The sequence below is a fragment of the Eumetopias jubatus genome, unplaced genomic scaffold (genome assembly GCF_037043125.1).
Source record: "Eumetopias jubatus isolate StellerSeaLion01/CBP00866 unplaced genomic scaffold, mEumJub1_p1.0 scaffold_6, whole genome shotgun sequence".
Classification (NCBI taxonomy): Eukaryota; Metazoa; Chordata; class Mammalia; order Carnivora; family Otariidae; genus Eumetopias; species Eumetopias jubatus.
Genome location: NW_028274812.1, coordinates 123,281,876 through 123,297,758, shown reverse-complemented (window position 1 = coordinate 123,297,758; position 15,883 = coordinate 123,281,876). Strand labels below are relative to the sequence as shown.

The window sequence follows — 15,883 nt, the reverse complement described above, 5'->3', positions numbered from 1 at the left end:
TTGAAAAGTAGAAGGAAAGAAATGAATACCCAGTGTTACTCACAGTTCCATATTTTAAATTCTTGAAGATGTTTAACCAGGGCTTTCACCCGTCTTAGTTTTCCTTATTAACATCCCCTGTCCATACATCTTCTCCTTATTTATAGCACTCAAGAATCAGTTTATTTCAATATGCACATTAGAAATTTAACAACATCCTGCCAAAAGAGCTCACACTTTCAAAATGTTTCGCCACCTAAACAGATGTCCTTTGCAAACCTCACAGCTGACCTGTTGAGAAACACAGTATCCAACACGTAATTTGAAATAAATATTAAAATTTTCCCAACACAACCACAGTGAAAAAGGGGAGAGAAAGAACATGATTCTATGACCTTTGAAAAGTTATCCTATGCTATCAATATATTTAATAGCATTCCCCATGGTGATTTTAGGGAAGGTGGGTGGGTGTTAAAGGCATTTAATGTGTTAAATAATGACCAAAATTAAAAAAAGATTGGGGTGCAGGGAGGGGAGGAAAGACTAAGCAGTGTAATTTAAAGATGTGTTGTTATCTTGATCGAGATAAAAAAAAAAAAAGGCACCCGGGAGATTTGAGGAAAGGGAACTATAGTTAGAGTAACAGATAATGGCACAGCATGGTCTCTACTTTTCTGGATTTTATGTTAACTACTGTGGGCTCAGGAACTGGCTTAATGACTTTTCCAGGATTTGGTCTGGCCCTTTATCAGTTCACTATAACGAGAACATAAGCCAGGAAAGCCTGAAAAATTGCTGCAGCGAAACATGCCCTCCTACCGTGCTGCTGTTTGCAACCCTGGCCATTGGCATTGGGCCTGTAGGGTTTATGCCTGGACAGAGCCGCCGTCAGAGGACAACTCTGAAAGGTCTGACCAGTCAACGGTAGTCACGGAGTCCGAGAAAAATTAAGGGGGCTCTAGGCATCCGGACATGCACGTTTTCTCTTTGCTCATGCTGTTTTGCTGCTGTAAAATGCTCAGCTAAACCTAATTGAATTTGACAATAATAAATCACATGTTGAAACTGTATAGCTCACCTAAGGAATAGCTATGGAAACAGTGAAGACACCAGAAGCCAGAGTTCAGGAAATGTCATATTCACATAGAAATGCTTTAAATTTTTCCCAGAGCTTTATTGTCTCTTTTTTTAAAGGAAAGCTCCAGACCACCCAGTGCACAAAGTCCATTTTGGAAACTGTACATAAAATCGTCTCTTTAATCAGTTCTTGCCCCTGTTGTCATACTATGACTTTAAGCCTATAAATAAAGAAGGAACTGAACTGTCAAAAAGGAAGAAAAGAACAAAATAGATGAATCATTCTTCTCTCTCATCCTTAGGAGCTGATCACGCCCTAGTGGAGAGGATTTGTGAAATGTAAAAGGAAACTATAGTGTGACCTTATCTGCCCCCTTCCATTGCTCTACAAGGTCCTGTGAGCAGAGCAGTTAATTCCTGATGTCCTTGTAAGAATCCAGCTTCCATAGTCCCATTTCTCTTCATGCTGGCAGAAGCTTTATTTAAAGAAGTGTTCCCATGTCCTTGCTGTCATTCCAGGGTCCTGTGTACTCCCGTGCCACACGTTCCCCCCACCACCCTCGAAGTCTGTCCGCCCTGTGCTCCCCAAACCCTGCAGCCTAAACCATTTATTGTCTCTTTCCTTGAAAGGACACAACAGAAAGAAGTAAGAAAGTCCTTCAGGAGAAGTGAAGTGTAAACCAAGCTGGGATGTCCCCAATTTTTCCCTCAGAGTTGCTTGGGGCACAGGCACATGGACTAGTCTAGAGGTTAGCTCACTAGCAGCTGACGTAGAGAGCAGCTGCTTTGTTTTGATGGAACCTCATCCTTTTCCTTCACAAGGTCTCTTGGTCTAATTAAATTTCAGGGAGACAGAGCCTTGGCAGAAGGTTAAAGTAAGCTGCTAGACTGGAATGTAGGAGTTGGGCTCAAAACTAAATTGGGAAGTTTAACTGGGTGCGTCTCTGGTTTCAATGAAATACTTTTACAGTGTATGGTAGCAATGTCTGTTTCTAAGCTTTTGAAAACCATTTTTCTTCTTCCTTAATTGTAGTTCCCTAGTTGTTTTTATATTATGAGCTACTTGTAGAAAAATACAGGAAACATAATTACAATACAAAGCTCCCTTTCCCAAGCCTACTGAGATCACTTGAAGCCAAACTGGGTTTTAGGGTTTTGCTAACTATAAGTTCAGAGCCATGAATTGCATCCTATGCAATGCTGGTTGATTTACAGCAAGTGTGTGATTAAACAATAACCACGTTTCTTCGAGCTATGCAACTGCTATAGAATTGAGGGAGGGCTGTGTTGCTTCATGACGCCACATTTCACAGCTCTCTGGGGAAAAAGAATGAATATCTCTGTGTGACTCTTACAGTAAAATAGAGAAGTATTGTGGAAGTATATACAAGTTTATTTAGGGAAAGGAAAGAGAAGTAAATTAATTTTGTTTTTCCACTTCTATTTCCAGCTCCATGCAATGTTGAATTGCTAGTTATTAATTTTTGTATCCTACTTTTCCAGAAGAATCTGTATATGGACTGTTCAGACCAACAGAAATAACTTGTTTTACTATTATTAACACCCTGGAGAGGAAATCAGTACTTCGGTGTATTGTGAAATGCAAAGCCTTTGGGAGTTTGATTTAGTCAAGCCTCAAAAGTAATGATGGATGATGGAGAATGAGGGCTGTTGAATGCACCCTGTTAGAGAATGACGCGAAGCATACAGTACAGGAGCCCCCCTCAATTCGAGGCGGGTCCATTCCAAGCCCCACCTCCAGTGGATGCCTGAAACTACCATAGCACCCAACCCTATATATACTATGTTTCTTCCTATATGTACATACTTGTGATAAGGTTTGATTTATAAATTGGACACATAAGAGATTAACAACAATAACTAATAATAAAATAGAACAATTATAACAACATACCATAATAAAAGTTATGTGGTGTCGCTCTCTCAAAATATCTTACTGTACGGTACTCACCCTTTTCCTTTGTGAAGATGTGAGATGATAAAATGCCTAGTGACGAGAGGAAGTGAGGTGCGCGAGGTAGGCCTAGGGTTAGGCTACTGCTGACCTTCTGACCAGTTGCCTGCTCTGGACTCAGCGGAACGCCTGTAACTGAAACCTCGGGAAGTCACACTGAGGATAAGGCAGGACTACTGGACATTCATTCAGAAGTAGCACCCAGACACCCTTTGATATGAAAGTGATGGTGAGCACCCGGTCCTGTCCAGCGCCTGATGGCCTTTCCCAGCATGAATCCCCTACGCCTGCCACCTTTCAGGGAATCTGAAGAAAATCACTGGGGCAGGCTTTCAGCTGTAGCTTCATTATCTGTTCCTTTCACTTGATGTAACTGGTTTTAGGTTGTTCTTCAATATCGTGTGTAACTCGAATAGCTTCTCAATGGGGTATTTATCGTGTTTAAAGTTCAGCTGTCTGTCGTACTGCCTTCACCTTCTTCCGTTTTAAGGACTCATCTTAGGTACTATTTGATGAATACATTTGTACAGGGAAAAGCTAAATGTTTATCTCACCCCCCCAAATGGTCTGTTTCAAAGTATGTGTCTTTCCTTTTTCTTCCTTCCTTTCTTCTTTCTTTTTTTCCTCCCTCTCTCCCTCCTTTCTCCCTTTCTTTCTTCAAATCATCTTGAAATTCTCATCTCAATTTTCTTCTAAATCAGGCTTCCGAGATCTGTAATAAGAAATGGGTTAGTGAGGGTTGAGGTGCAGGGTTAATATTCTCCTGTAGTTTTTCTTTTAGACAGTTTCCTTCTTAAGGAAGTCTCTTAAAATGGATGGAAACTCTTCTGAAGCAGTTCCATGCAGCAGAGCAGACTCTACCTGAATCATTGGCGTCATATATATATATGATTTATATTTATTTTTGACAAAGGCCCTGTCAAATGGGATATATATATTTATATTTTGACAAAGGCCCTGTCAGATGGGATGAGAAACTCAAGGATCAAGCAAATGACAGCTTGAGCTTCCTGTACAGGAGCTGGAGGTTCGTTTAAAAATTAACTTGATCTTCCATCAGAGCGGTTAGGGAACACTGGGCAGACAAGGAATGCTACCGAGCTGAAGAAGCTGCAGGGTGCTTGCTCTTTGGAGCTGTATTTTCAAACTGCTGGTTGCAACGGATTAGTGGATCGTGAGGTGAAGTAAGCGGGTCAAGATCATTATTTTCTAAGGAATGGGATGGAACAGAACAGAATAGAAAATACGGTATGTCGTGGCCCTGGACAGTAAGGGCGAGGATCGCTTCGTGAAAGTTCAGTTTCGTTTTACGCGCATGTGGGTGTGCTGGATGGCAGTGTGAGCCGTCCGTCTTTACCGTGGGTCGGGAAAGCTCGAGGCCACCGCCCGGAAAGAACTGCTCTGCGGGCCCCGAGTTAGCCAGGGCCCTGTTAGGGGGCACCCAGCTCCCCGCCGCGGAGGACCGGGTCCGCCAGCCCCGCTCGCCTGCACGCTGCGGGCCCGGCACCCCCGCATCGCGGAGCCTCCGGGGAGAGTCGGAGCGCGCCAGCGTCCGGCACTCGGCCGTCCGCCCCGCGGCGGGAGAGCGACGCGGCGGCGGCGCGGAGCGCAGGGGCGGCCAGGGGGCGTCTGCTCATTTACTCCTCTCCTTGCCGGAGAAGTGCGGTAACTCGAAACAGTTCTCACAGTAGCGTCCCTGACAACTTAGTATTTAAAAAAAAAAAAAAAAAAAAGTCATTAAGCGTCAGTGGGACGCGGTGCAGGGGAGGGGTGGACAGGAGGAGGTGAGTGGGTGAGCTGAAGACGGCACCGCTGTCACCGTCCTCACTGGTCTGTGTGGCGCATTCTTAAACGCGACCTTCGCAAGATTTACTGCTCAGGGAGCCGCGACTGAGCGTGCCTGGCGGGTTCCAAAAGGAGGGAAACGGGAGCCTTGTGCCTCGAGAGTTCGCCCGCCGACAGCAGCGGAGGGGGTGGGGCGGGGGGTTCCCTGCGACTCGGGCCCCCGCCGCCCCCGACCCACGTCTGCTTTATCTTTCCCTCCCCACCCCCCCGCAGGACTTTCTGCAAGGAGATTGCACCAAAGCGAAACAGAAGCTGAGCTGGAAACCCCGGGTCGCTTTTGATGTAAGTGCCTTTCTCTACGGGTGGAATCCGCTGGCCCGCGCGCTGCGGGAGGGGTGGTCGGCCCGGCGAGGCAGCGAGGCGCCCGGAGCAGCAGCGCTTGGGCCCGGCTTGGCGCCCGAGGTGCCCCAGGCCTGGAGGGCGAGGAGGGGGCGGGTGGGGGCGGGTGGGGTGGAGAGAGGGTGGCGGAGGCCTCTCCGGGCGCGCCACAGGGGGTGGGGGTGTCACCCGGCGAGAGTGGCAGAAACTCCTCCCTCACCGCCCACTCCCTGTGTCTCGGGTCCCAGGAGCTGGTGAGGGAGATGGTGGACGCCGACGTGGAGCTCATGAGAAACAACCCCAACGCTTGAGCGCTGCCGCGGAGGGCCGCGCCGCCCCTGCCGGCCTGTGGTCCCCGCTTGGAATCAGCTAGTGCGGGGTCGCAGGTGTGATCCCTGGAGGGGCGCGAGAATCCGGCGGGTTCCCTGCGGACCCTCGCTGCCACTGCGCCTTGTCCCCGCCGTTAGGATCTGGGGCCGCTGAGGTTTGTAGCAGCCGGGACGCAGCACTCCGGGGTTCGGCCCAATTTCCTTTTGTCGAGGCCTTTTCTGAACGGTTTTGTGAAATCAACAAGATGTTTTAATCACATGTTCACTGTACTTGAAATTGTGTCATTAGACAACTGAAATTGTGGGGCTTTCAAATTGTTTTTCTCTTTTCTTATTAAAAATGGCCTTTCTATGAACTAGCATTAACAGAGTCGATGTCGGTGTTTTTCCTGAGGTATAAAAGCAGCTCTAAGGGCCCCCAAACAAAAACACCCAAATTCTTGCCTTGGAGTGAAATAGCTTCCTTTAGGCCTTCCTCCCTTTTGAGGGAGCCCCTGCAGGTAGACCCCTGCTGGGCCTGAGCCTGGCTTTTGCCGAGCCTTCTCCTAAGTCTCTGCCTGGGACATTTCTTTCCCCCTTCCGGTGACAATAAGCCACTCTATCCAGCCGATCTGGAAACCCAGTTCCTGAAGAAAGGAGGCATTCACACCCCCTCCGGTCTCTGCTGACTATAATTAGAACCCACGGGGCTCCCACCATCTCAAAAGAAGTCTTGAGAAATAGAGGGGGGCCAGAAGAAGAAACTTGAAGGTAAGTAAATATTGTTGGAACATTCCATGCCAAAGCCCCTGAGTTACCCAGAGGTCTCTGAGCCCATGCCTTTCCTTGTGGTCTAGAATCTTTCACATAATACTTACTTCCAACCACTTCTCGGTACTAGATCACTTTTTTAAGTCTAATTTTGATTTAATCACTGAACCAATTTATATGAAGTGCTTAATATATGTCAGACATTGTACACTTGAAGTTACATCGGTGTTAATTAAAAATTATAATAAAGAGATTGAATCTGGGCCTCAGATCACTGGATCCATTTTCACTGAGTGCATCATTTAGGTGGCCTGGCTTTCACTGCAGGTATGTACTCCTGAGCCGTGGACTCATGGCTGTACTAAGTGTATTAAGGCAGGCTAAGGCAGGTGGACACACAAATGTATGGAACCCACAAGCAGCAAGCAAAGATTTGGGTACAGGTGTATACTTCTGCATGAAATACAGTATTTTGCCCTAGAATAAATTAGGTCAGGACTCTTCTTTTCCCCCCTCACTCCCCCTCCAAGGAAAATAAAATAAAACTTTATAGCGAATGGAATTCCAGCCTTTACACATGCTCGCGTGAATGCGGGTGAACTATTTCTGAATGTCTTCACCCGCAGGTTTATGATCTGGGGGAGGACCCAGGCTCCAACGGCTGGCGGCAGGAGAGAGGGCTCTTTGTGTGGCTGCCTGAGTTGCTACGAGAGTATGCTGGCCAGGGGCAGCCTCGGCTTCGATGGAGCAGAACTGGGGCGGCTTGAGCGGCCCACCCGGTTCTCAGAAGCTGCCCCAGGACAGGCCTTCTCCCAATCGGGATGCTGCTAATTGGAAACAGATGGCTCTGGAAGGCTGGGCTCCAGGACTGAGACGGCTGGTGGGCACACACACACTAGTACGCAGTCACACATGTTGCCACACATCCAAACCCGCACATGCACACAAATACAGATACCTACAACAGTCTCACAAACACGCATTCACTCACAAACACTTGAAAACACAACACAAACCTGCTATCACCAACACACGGCCACACACATACTCACAAATCTCACAAATAAACACATTAGCACACACTCCCCTTAGCCTTGACCCTGAGGGACAGGCACCCCCCTCTTCTCCTCCTCTGACCCCCTGAACCTTCACCTCCTCCCACACCCAGGCATAGAGGCCATTCCTTCCGGCTTGCAGTGACCCTATATAATTCAGTATTTTGAGGCTTGTTAGCCCAAAACCATAATAAACTCCTTAATAAGGATCATGAGAGATTCTAGGCAGGGGCTTAATGGGACTGCGGTAGAGTTATAATGTTAAATTATTCTTCTCAAAATGGCCTGGAGCATCAGTTTTTGAAGAACACAAGAGTATTTTTGGTCGCAATCTTCTCTCTATTCCTGAATCCTCAACTGGGGCGGGGGAGGGAATTTGCTCATTTGGCTTCCTGGTCTCCTGCTGTTTAAAAGGTGAACAAGAGAACAGATTTGCTTGAGTACCTCTGTTCTTTCTGTGCTCTGAATTTCACTTGGACATCCTTCAAGACAATCATTAAAAAGTGTCTTCCATCTTAAATCTCAATTCAATTTCACTGAACTTATTTTCCTCCCCTTTCTCCTGCTCTGCCAGCTTTGGCTTTTCAGTTTGTGATAAAGTATCTTCCACCTTGATTTTTTTTTTAGTAAAAACTAAGAAAGTCAAACTTTCAGTACAAACATAATACGAACGCAAACACCACATTTGTGCCCCAGATGAACAGCAAGGTGCATGGATACCTGGGCCAGCCAGGACCTCCCTTTCCATCGGACCAGCCTGCCAGGCTCTCCCGGGGGCTGTGTCGGCTGCCCTTGGTCTTTAAGGAATTAGGAGGCAGCTGGGCCCCCGCATATTAACCTGACACACCCCTCCAGCTGTTTAGGGGTGAAGGCCTTCAGTGCCGGCTGTGGGACCTCTAAGGGAAGTGCTGAAACGCTTGGGAAGATAAAGTTCCCCGCAAGATGGCTCCTCAGAAAGCTCGATTTCAGGTCTACCACTGTGCGCCAGTAAACCAGCGCAAAAATGCACCAGGCTCCTCTTGGTCTTTAATCCCCTTACCAACACCAACCACCAAGATTCCATAGAACTCCTGCTCGCCGGTTGGTCGACTGCTGACAAATGAAACTTTCCTTGGCGTTCTTAAAGCTCCCAGCGGGAAGCAACACTTTAAATTTTCATTTCAAATTAACCTTAAACGGACGGTTTACAAATAACTTTCTAAACCCCAAGAAAGCGTCTTGTTTGTATTTGGGAATTCCAACCGGGTACTCTCAGTTTTAACATGGATCCCCATAAATCCAAGCTCACATGTCATCTATTTTTCACAACCTGTGCTGCAGCCTTGCGCGATCGATCTGTGTGTATGGTATGCGGGAAAGGGGTGTGGAGAACTCCCACCCGGCTTTTACAAAAAGATCGTGTGTGCGCGCACGCGCCTTACAAACAGATCAACAAGTCCCAACATGCCACCTACACCTCTCCAAAAATCGTGGGCTTTAATAACTGGTGGTGCCACGAAGCTTCACAACTGGGACACAAAGCTGCTGTGGGTGTTGGCCCACCCTTCGCAGTCGGGGGGGTTTCCCACCATCCACTGCGTCCCTTTGGAGCTCACCCGGTAGCTGATTTCTTCGGGGAGACACAGGGGGCGCTACTGCCCTGCCCCAAGCAGGCCCCAGGCCAGGGCTTCCAGCGACCTCCCAGCCTCGCTCTCTGCCCCGCGAACACCCCGGGAGTGTCGAGCACATTTTCGGGGGCTGTGCCATCAGTGTTATTACTCGTCACTGGGTCTCTAGTCACGTCGCTTTCCCCGGCCTGTGAGGCTGCCACTGCCTCCCCCAGGCCCGACCCACGATGCTTCCCGCCGGCCGCCTGGGGCTCACCCTCGCCCCCGCCTGGCCCGCCCGGAGTGCGCTCTGTCCCCAGAGACTTTTCTGAGGCCTCCGTTACAAATACGACGGCACGGCCCCACCCCACCCTCACCCGTTTCCTCGGCTAGAGTGTCTCTCTCTGCTGGGAGGCCGACGACCGCGGCCTGACCCCGGCCCCGCCGCCTACTCCCCAGCTCCCGCCCTTCCTCCAGGGTCAGGGATCACACACAGCGGACGCCCCGTCTCAGCTGCCCCCTTTGATCTATGAATTCGGGGCCGATGTGCCCGTCTATGTGCGCACTCTGTATGCAAGGTACTGAAGGACCCCGACGGCAGATGCTGAGGCCTAGGCTGGCCCGCGTACCCCGCTCACTAGCTCTGCAACCTCGGGCAACGCTCTAACTCCGGACCTCCAAGCTTCGGCCAGGACAGAGCCGGGCGGGTTGCTGGGGTGGCGGACCTCGGGACCAAATGGCGCCGCGCGCGTGCGCATGCGCCGGCCGCCTCCCTCCGCCCAGACCCCGGCGGGCTCGGTTCCGCGCACGTGTCCGGGGGCCCGCGACCTCGCGCTCCCCAACACGTGAGCACCCGTGGGAGCTGAGGTGAGGGAGAGCTGTCCTTAGAAGAAAACCCTCCCCGTCGCAGCCCTGGCTTCGCTAATGCGCCAGCGTGCACGCGGAGACGGGCGCTCGGAAGCCTAAGACCCAAAGGGCGAGAGCACGCGGGTTGGTGAACCGGGAGAGGCAACCGAAATTGGGGCTCCGCTGACCCCGCCACTCTGAGGCGAGGAGCTGGGCGTGGGCCAGCCTGTGAGGAAGCCGCGCAGCCCGAGGCCTGGGCCGGAGTGGCGGGCCGCGGGCAAGGGAATGTATATTTGGAAGGGGTCAGGACCTCGGCTGGAGTCTGGCTTTTTATGGCGAGGAAGCCGCCTGGGAAGGGCCTTCTGGCGAGGCTTTCCTGTTGTGCCACTTTCCCCCCCACCACCACACACACACACACACACACACACACACACACACACACACACACACACACCACCCCCCGCAGCGCCCGGGAGGGAGGGAGGGAAGGAGAGGGGAGGCCTAATCCCGGCGGCACCCTGGGGCCCCTGGCTCCACGGACCCTCTCCTGGGGACTGAGCCGGTGGATGGGCCGGCCCGGGAGGCGGCCCGCAAACGCAGAGCAATGGCACATTGTTTCTCGGTCGGCAAATGCACTGTAAACAACTGCCCTGCACCTCCTGGATATTCCGTGGAATCAGAGTGGAAGTGGACGCGCAGGAAGCCCCCTTAAGGACCCGGGACAGGTGACCTAGGACATCAGCCCCTCCAGTTCCCTCAGGGAATTTCTAGCACCTAGGCAGCCCCTGGCTCTGGGAACAACGACGGGGCCTCCCTCCCCTCCCAGCCCCCCTTCGGGCTCTCCCCGGGACACTTCCGGCAGAGGCTCGGGTGGCACCCTTCCACCCCAGGTTAGCCCACCGCACTCCCCGAGCGGCCAGCTGCGAAGCCCGTCGTCCACTGTCCGTGTGAGTCCTCCGTGGGTGACAGTAGACATCCTCTTTGGAACGGCAAGGAAGCCCCCCTTCTGTTGTCGGGGGTGCCCGTGCTGCAGAGAGGCCCCGGTGGCCGGCCCGACCGGAACGCGAGCCCTGGCGCTTCGGAACCAGCCCGACTTGGGGGACGATGGCACCCCTCAACACGGTCCTGGCGCACCGGGCTCCGAGGACAAGGAGCTGCCCTGAGCACCTTCCGGGATGCAGAGTTTGCTCAGTTCAGAGGACAGTTTTCGTTTTTCCTCCAATGGCAGGTTTTTAAGAATCCCATTGCCACCTAAACACTTGCTCCTCAACTCTGTCCTGTTTGCACATCTGTACCATTAACAAGACCCCGGTACACCTCCGGGACCAATGACCTGATTTTATACCGAAGGAAACGCGGAGTCCTTAAGAGTTAATGGCGCTAAATGTGTTGGTTTTCCTGCTCTTTCCCTAGGGTAGGTAATGGGGGAGGGAGGGTGCCTGTCTTCCCTTTCTTATTCTCTCCCTCTCCCCTCTCCTTCCATCTGTCTATATCTCTGTCTCTCATCTCTCAATCTAAATCACCCTCAGAGTCCTACCTCTGACCTCTTCATTCCCCAACCTCGAGTTCTGAGACCCCTCCAAGCCCTGTCCCTAGGCCCTGCCTGGGGTCCCACCACCCAGGTCAATGGAGAGGCCCCACCACCTGGCCCTGGCTGCCAGCCCGCTGCTCACTCCATGGGCTCACAAATTGCACTTCCATGCCCACCCAAGTAGCACTGAGCTGTGTTGACTTAGGGGATAAATGAGCAGCCCACCCAGTCTCCTTCTTGGGAACAGGGACAGCTAAGGGATGAAGATGGGCAGTTTAGTACAAGTGACCAGCAGTGCTGACCAGTGGGCCTGGAGGAACCCAAGGGCAGACCAGTGAAAAGAGAAGATGTTCATTGGGAGAACAGAGGCAGGTGCCATCTGGAAGAGCAAAGAGGCCTATGGAAGAGCCCCTCAGGTTTTCGGAGTCACCCTTCAGACTCCAGGTGGGTAGACTCTGAGCAGGAAGCAATGTCAGGCCCTCTCTGAGGACCACTCAGACCAGTCTCTCTTCTCAGGCTGCCTCCCTATGGGCGCTCCACCCCTCTCTCCTGTCTTGAAGACAGACTCAGGCCTATATGCAAGGAAATTCCAGATCCTACTGCATCTCCTATAATATGCTCAATATGCCACAAATTTAAAATCAGTGAGGGAAAAAATCAAGTAAACAATAAAAAAATAATATAAAACAGAGGGTTTCTTTGGAGCTATGGTAAGATGGCAAAGGAGCACAACAAAGGTCTTAAGTCAGGCCTTATGCTCTCTGTGCCGTATTTTGGTTTCCAATAAGGCGGACATGGTACATTTTGCTCAATTTTCCACTCCTAATCATGTTGAGAATGTCGTGGAGAAGGGGCTTTCATTCTTCTGGATGGATTTTGGAGCTGGAATTCATTTAATTAAGTATTGCTCCTTTTCCAACTGGACTCAGACCTGGAACCTGCCAGTCCTGCTCACATGTGGCCTCAGCTCTGTCTGAGGCCTGAGTGTACCCTCCAGGTCAGGACCCCATGTGGCCCATCACCCAGAGGGCTCAGAGCCTGAGCATACTTGCCACTGGGTAGGTAGCTCAAGCTGGGAGACATCTGGGAGAAACTTTGGGGCCCCCAGGACTTTTAAAAGGGCCTGGGAGGAAGGGTGGGGGGGAAAGAAAGTGACGAAGAGAGGGATAGAGGGACAGAGGTACGAAGACACATAGAACGTTGTGACTACGTTGGAATCACACTCAAAAAGGGAGAGACAGAGTAAAGGAGGTATCAGGTCACAAAAGTCCAGCTATGAATGTAGAACCCAAATAGTAAAGGAAGACTTTCTGTTTAAGTGTGAGTGAAAATGCCATTAATAAAAGCTCATTTCAAGGAACCTCTTAACCTCCTTATAAATTGAAATAGGAGCCTTCAGGAAAGTAGGTGTCTGAAGATGACATTTAGGGCCCCATAGCAAATCTCAGCAGTTTGTTTGTTTGTTTGTTTGTTTCCCCCCATGCGTTGTGACCACTGTCTGAATAAACTAGGTCTTGCTTTTTGGGAGCTCTCCTGAGCTTAAGGCTTCTCCATTCTCTGCTCCCCCACACCCCACAACTTGGGGGGGGGTGAGGACTATGACATTGTCTCGTGGTTCCTTTTCTCCCTGACTCCCTCCAAAGCTCCCTGCTTAGCTAAAGAATGTCCGCACAGAATCTAACCTGCCTGGCCAGCTTTATTACATGGCCACTATCGATCTTGCCCTTAACGCGACATTTGTTTATGACCCGATGGGAAGGGCTAATGGCTTCATGAACCCACTCTGAAATAAGCTGAGAGGAGTCTAAAGAGAAAGCCCTGAGAGAGTAGGCGGGATCCAGTAGTGAGAACTGGGCTCAGAAGCAAAGGGGGCCTCTCTCCAGGAGCTGTAAGATGTGGAGTGCGGGTAGAAAGAAAGGGTTGCTCCCACCACCGTTGTTTCCAGTACCACAAACAGCTGGGGAGAACACGGATGTGGGTGTCCGGGACCTGGCTCCATAATGGATGCCTCCTCTCCCTCCTGGGCAGCCTGGCCAAGCAGCCTGGACCTGTGGAGGGTTCAGGGCCTCTATGGAATTTGGACCATGAAGAACAAAACTAACGGCCCTCCATCCTAAAACTGAGACCCCCTTCCTAGAGAACAGGGTGGGAGAGAAAAGGTCCACTATGTCTCTTCTTTACCTATCAAAGTTCAGGGGAGCCTGATAGGGCTATAAGGCACTCTTGTTTCCTGACCCTTATTTCTGACCCCCGCAGGAAATAGCCAAGAGCTTACAGACCACCAGCACAATTGAGCCTTATTCCTCTGCAAACATCGATTATTAATGACACAAACTGTGCAGAATGATAAATTGTAAAATGCATGCTTGTTTGCATGCAGGCTGGTGAAAAAAGCTCTGCTAACTATATAGCCCTGGAAAACAGCAGGCGTTCCGACCACACGTGCAATATGCCAAAATGCAAGTTTTTATATGGCATGTAACATGCTGGCATTTACTTGCTCACTGTATAAATTGCTAAGCAAATAAATGCACCCAGTGCTACAGAAAGGACAAAATACTTACTATCCCAAAGCTTTCTACAGAAGCTCACTTCAAAATTAGCCAAGTCCCGACCACTAGATCCTGCCTTGTGTCCAAGGCTAATTTCAAAATGTACTGTCTGTTAGTTAAAATAGCAAGAAGTTTCTCCTAGAATATTTTACAGAAAAAATAGCCTTATTGCTGAAAAAGTGCATATCAGACGTGCAAACCACTAAGGAATAAGTGGTTCTCCCAGATTCAATAAGGTCAGCAGTAGATGTTTTTTTCTTAAATTGGATGAGTCCAAAAGCACATGTATTGAGAGTAGAAAACGTTACCTATATGGTTTTAAAAATCGGAATAATGAGCAGAACTTCTGACCTTCCACTCAAACATAGCTTCTGAACTATTACTTAGGCAACTCATGTAGAAATCAGTATATATGAATAACACAAACACCTTCCTAGACTCATGTCTTCCATGCCTAAATTTTCAAACGTTGCAATAGAAGAGGGCAAGAATGATTGCTAAGAAGTTTGTCCCGGGCAAGTGTGTAAACACTCCCAGGAGTTTAGGAGAGGAGCTCTTTGCGGGCCGCAGAAGCCCCAGCACAGCACTTATGCAGGGCGCCTTCTCTAGCCTCAGGAACTCGGGCCCCAAGGAAGGAAAAGCGGGGGGTGTCCAATGCCCACGCCGAATTCTGGCGTGGGCGGGAAGGGTCCCCAGCCGGGAGCGAGCGGGTTCTTTCCCCCGCCGCGCTCACCCCTGCAAGGCCGCTCGCTCTAGAGCAGGCCGCGTGCGCTCCCTCGGGGTGCGAGGGCAGAGGTAGCCCCGGGCCGCGCCTCCGGCCCACATTGCCTGCCTCACCGTCCCGCAGCCCACCTCTCGGAGCGGCGCAGTCGAGCTCTCGAGAGCCAGGCTGGGGTAGGCCCGGGGCTGGCAGCCGCCGCGACGTACTCCAGCCGCAAAGCCCAGGCCCAGGGAGGGGTAGAGGGGTACAAGCACGTGGACCCCGACCACGCCAAACCCCCTGCCCGCTTTGCATATCTCTCGCGTCCCTTAGGCCGAGCGACTCCCCGCGCCGACCACCTCCAAGTGATTTGTGGCCTCTGGAAACCGACCCCACACGCCGCGCGAGGACGCAGCCCAGCCAGGGAGGCCGCCTGGGGCCCACGCGCTGGCCCAGGCAGGTCCGGCGCTACCAGGCCCAGGCGGGGCGGGCTGGGGGTTGTCCTGCAAATCGTGCGGCTGCCGAGGCTGCGGGCTGGCGCGGCTCGCGTTGTCACCCGAAAGCAATGGAGTGCCTGTGACCTTTCCACCCCGGCTGAGCACCTAAACACGCTTGTGTCTTCAAAACAAAGGCGGCCCGCGAGGTGTATAAAAAGGGAGCACCGTGGGCCAGGTGGCGCGAGGCGGAGGTGCGGGATAGGAGCGGGACAAGCTACTTTTCCCGCGGCTCCGCCGGCCCAGGCGGCGAGGGCCCCAAAGCGCTCCTCCTGGCTCCGCGACCCTCGTCCCTCCACACACAGCCCTGCTCTTTGCCATTTTCTGCTCAGCCTGGTCTTTCCGGCACCCACGACCCAACCTGAGGTTAATCCATCACACCTAACAAGAGGTCTCCTCGGACTCTTTTCTCCCCAAACAACTGATTTCGGAGGGGGGCAGGCAGCGGCGAGGAAAGCGAGAACCCGGGGAGGGGAGGCGGCGGGGCGGGGGTGGAGGGGTGGGGAGGGCAAGCGTTGGGGGTGGGGGGGGCTAGAGGAAGGAGCTCTAAACACAAACAGAAGCCGGGGCCAGGCCGCGGCGGGTAATTACAGCTAATTAGCTGCAGAGCGTTCCCGTCCGGGAGCGGCGTCCCGGAGGCCGGCGTCCGGCCAGGAGCGACCCACAGGACCCAGGCCGCAGAGAAACGCCCCAGCAGGAAAGCCCCGAGTGGGCCACAGGTCTAGCCTCGCCAAGTCCCCATCCCAAAACGTTGCATCAGGCAAGTCGAGAAAGATACGGTCTCTGGCTGCTGGAGCTGCCCGGCCTTGGGATAGGTCACCCGTCCCAGCGGACCGGGCCATTCCG

At 51.8% G+C, this 15,883-nt stretch overlaps 1 protein-coding gene across 1 annotated transcript in view; it reads left to right on the top strand.

Annotated features, from left to right (window-relative positions):
• The window catches only part of GMDS (GDP-mannose 4,6-dehydratase), a 637,538-nt gene extending 631,653 nt beyond the window's left edge, over positions 1-5,885 (top strand). Inside the window, exons 10-11 of the mRNA XM_088024103.1 lie at positions 5,090-5,158; positions 5,443-5,885. Coding sequence (XP_087880229.1) covers positions 5,090-5,158; positions 5,443-5,505 — 132 coding nt within the window. The 3' untranslated portion in view covers positions 5,506-5,885. The remainder of the gene's footprint in view (positions 1-5,089; positions 5,159-5,442) is intronic.
• The last annotated feature ends 9,998 nt before the right edge of the window (positions 5,886-15,883 follow it).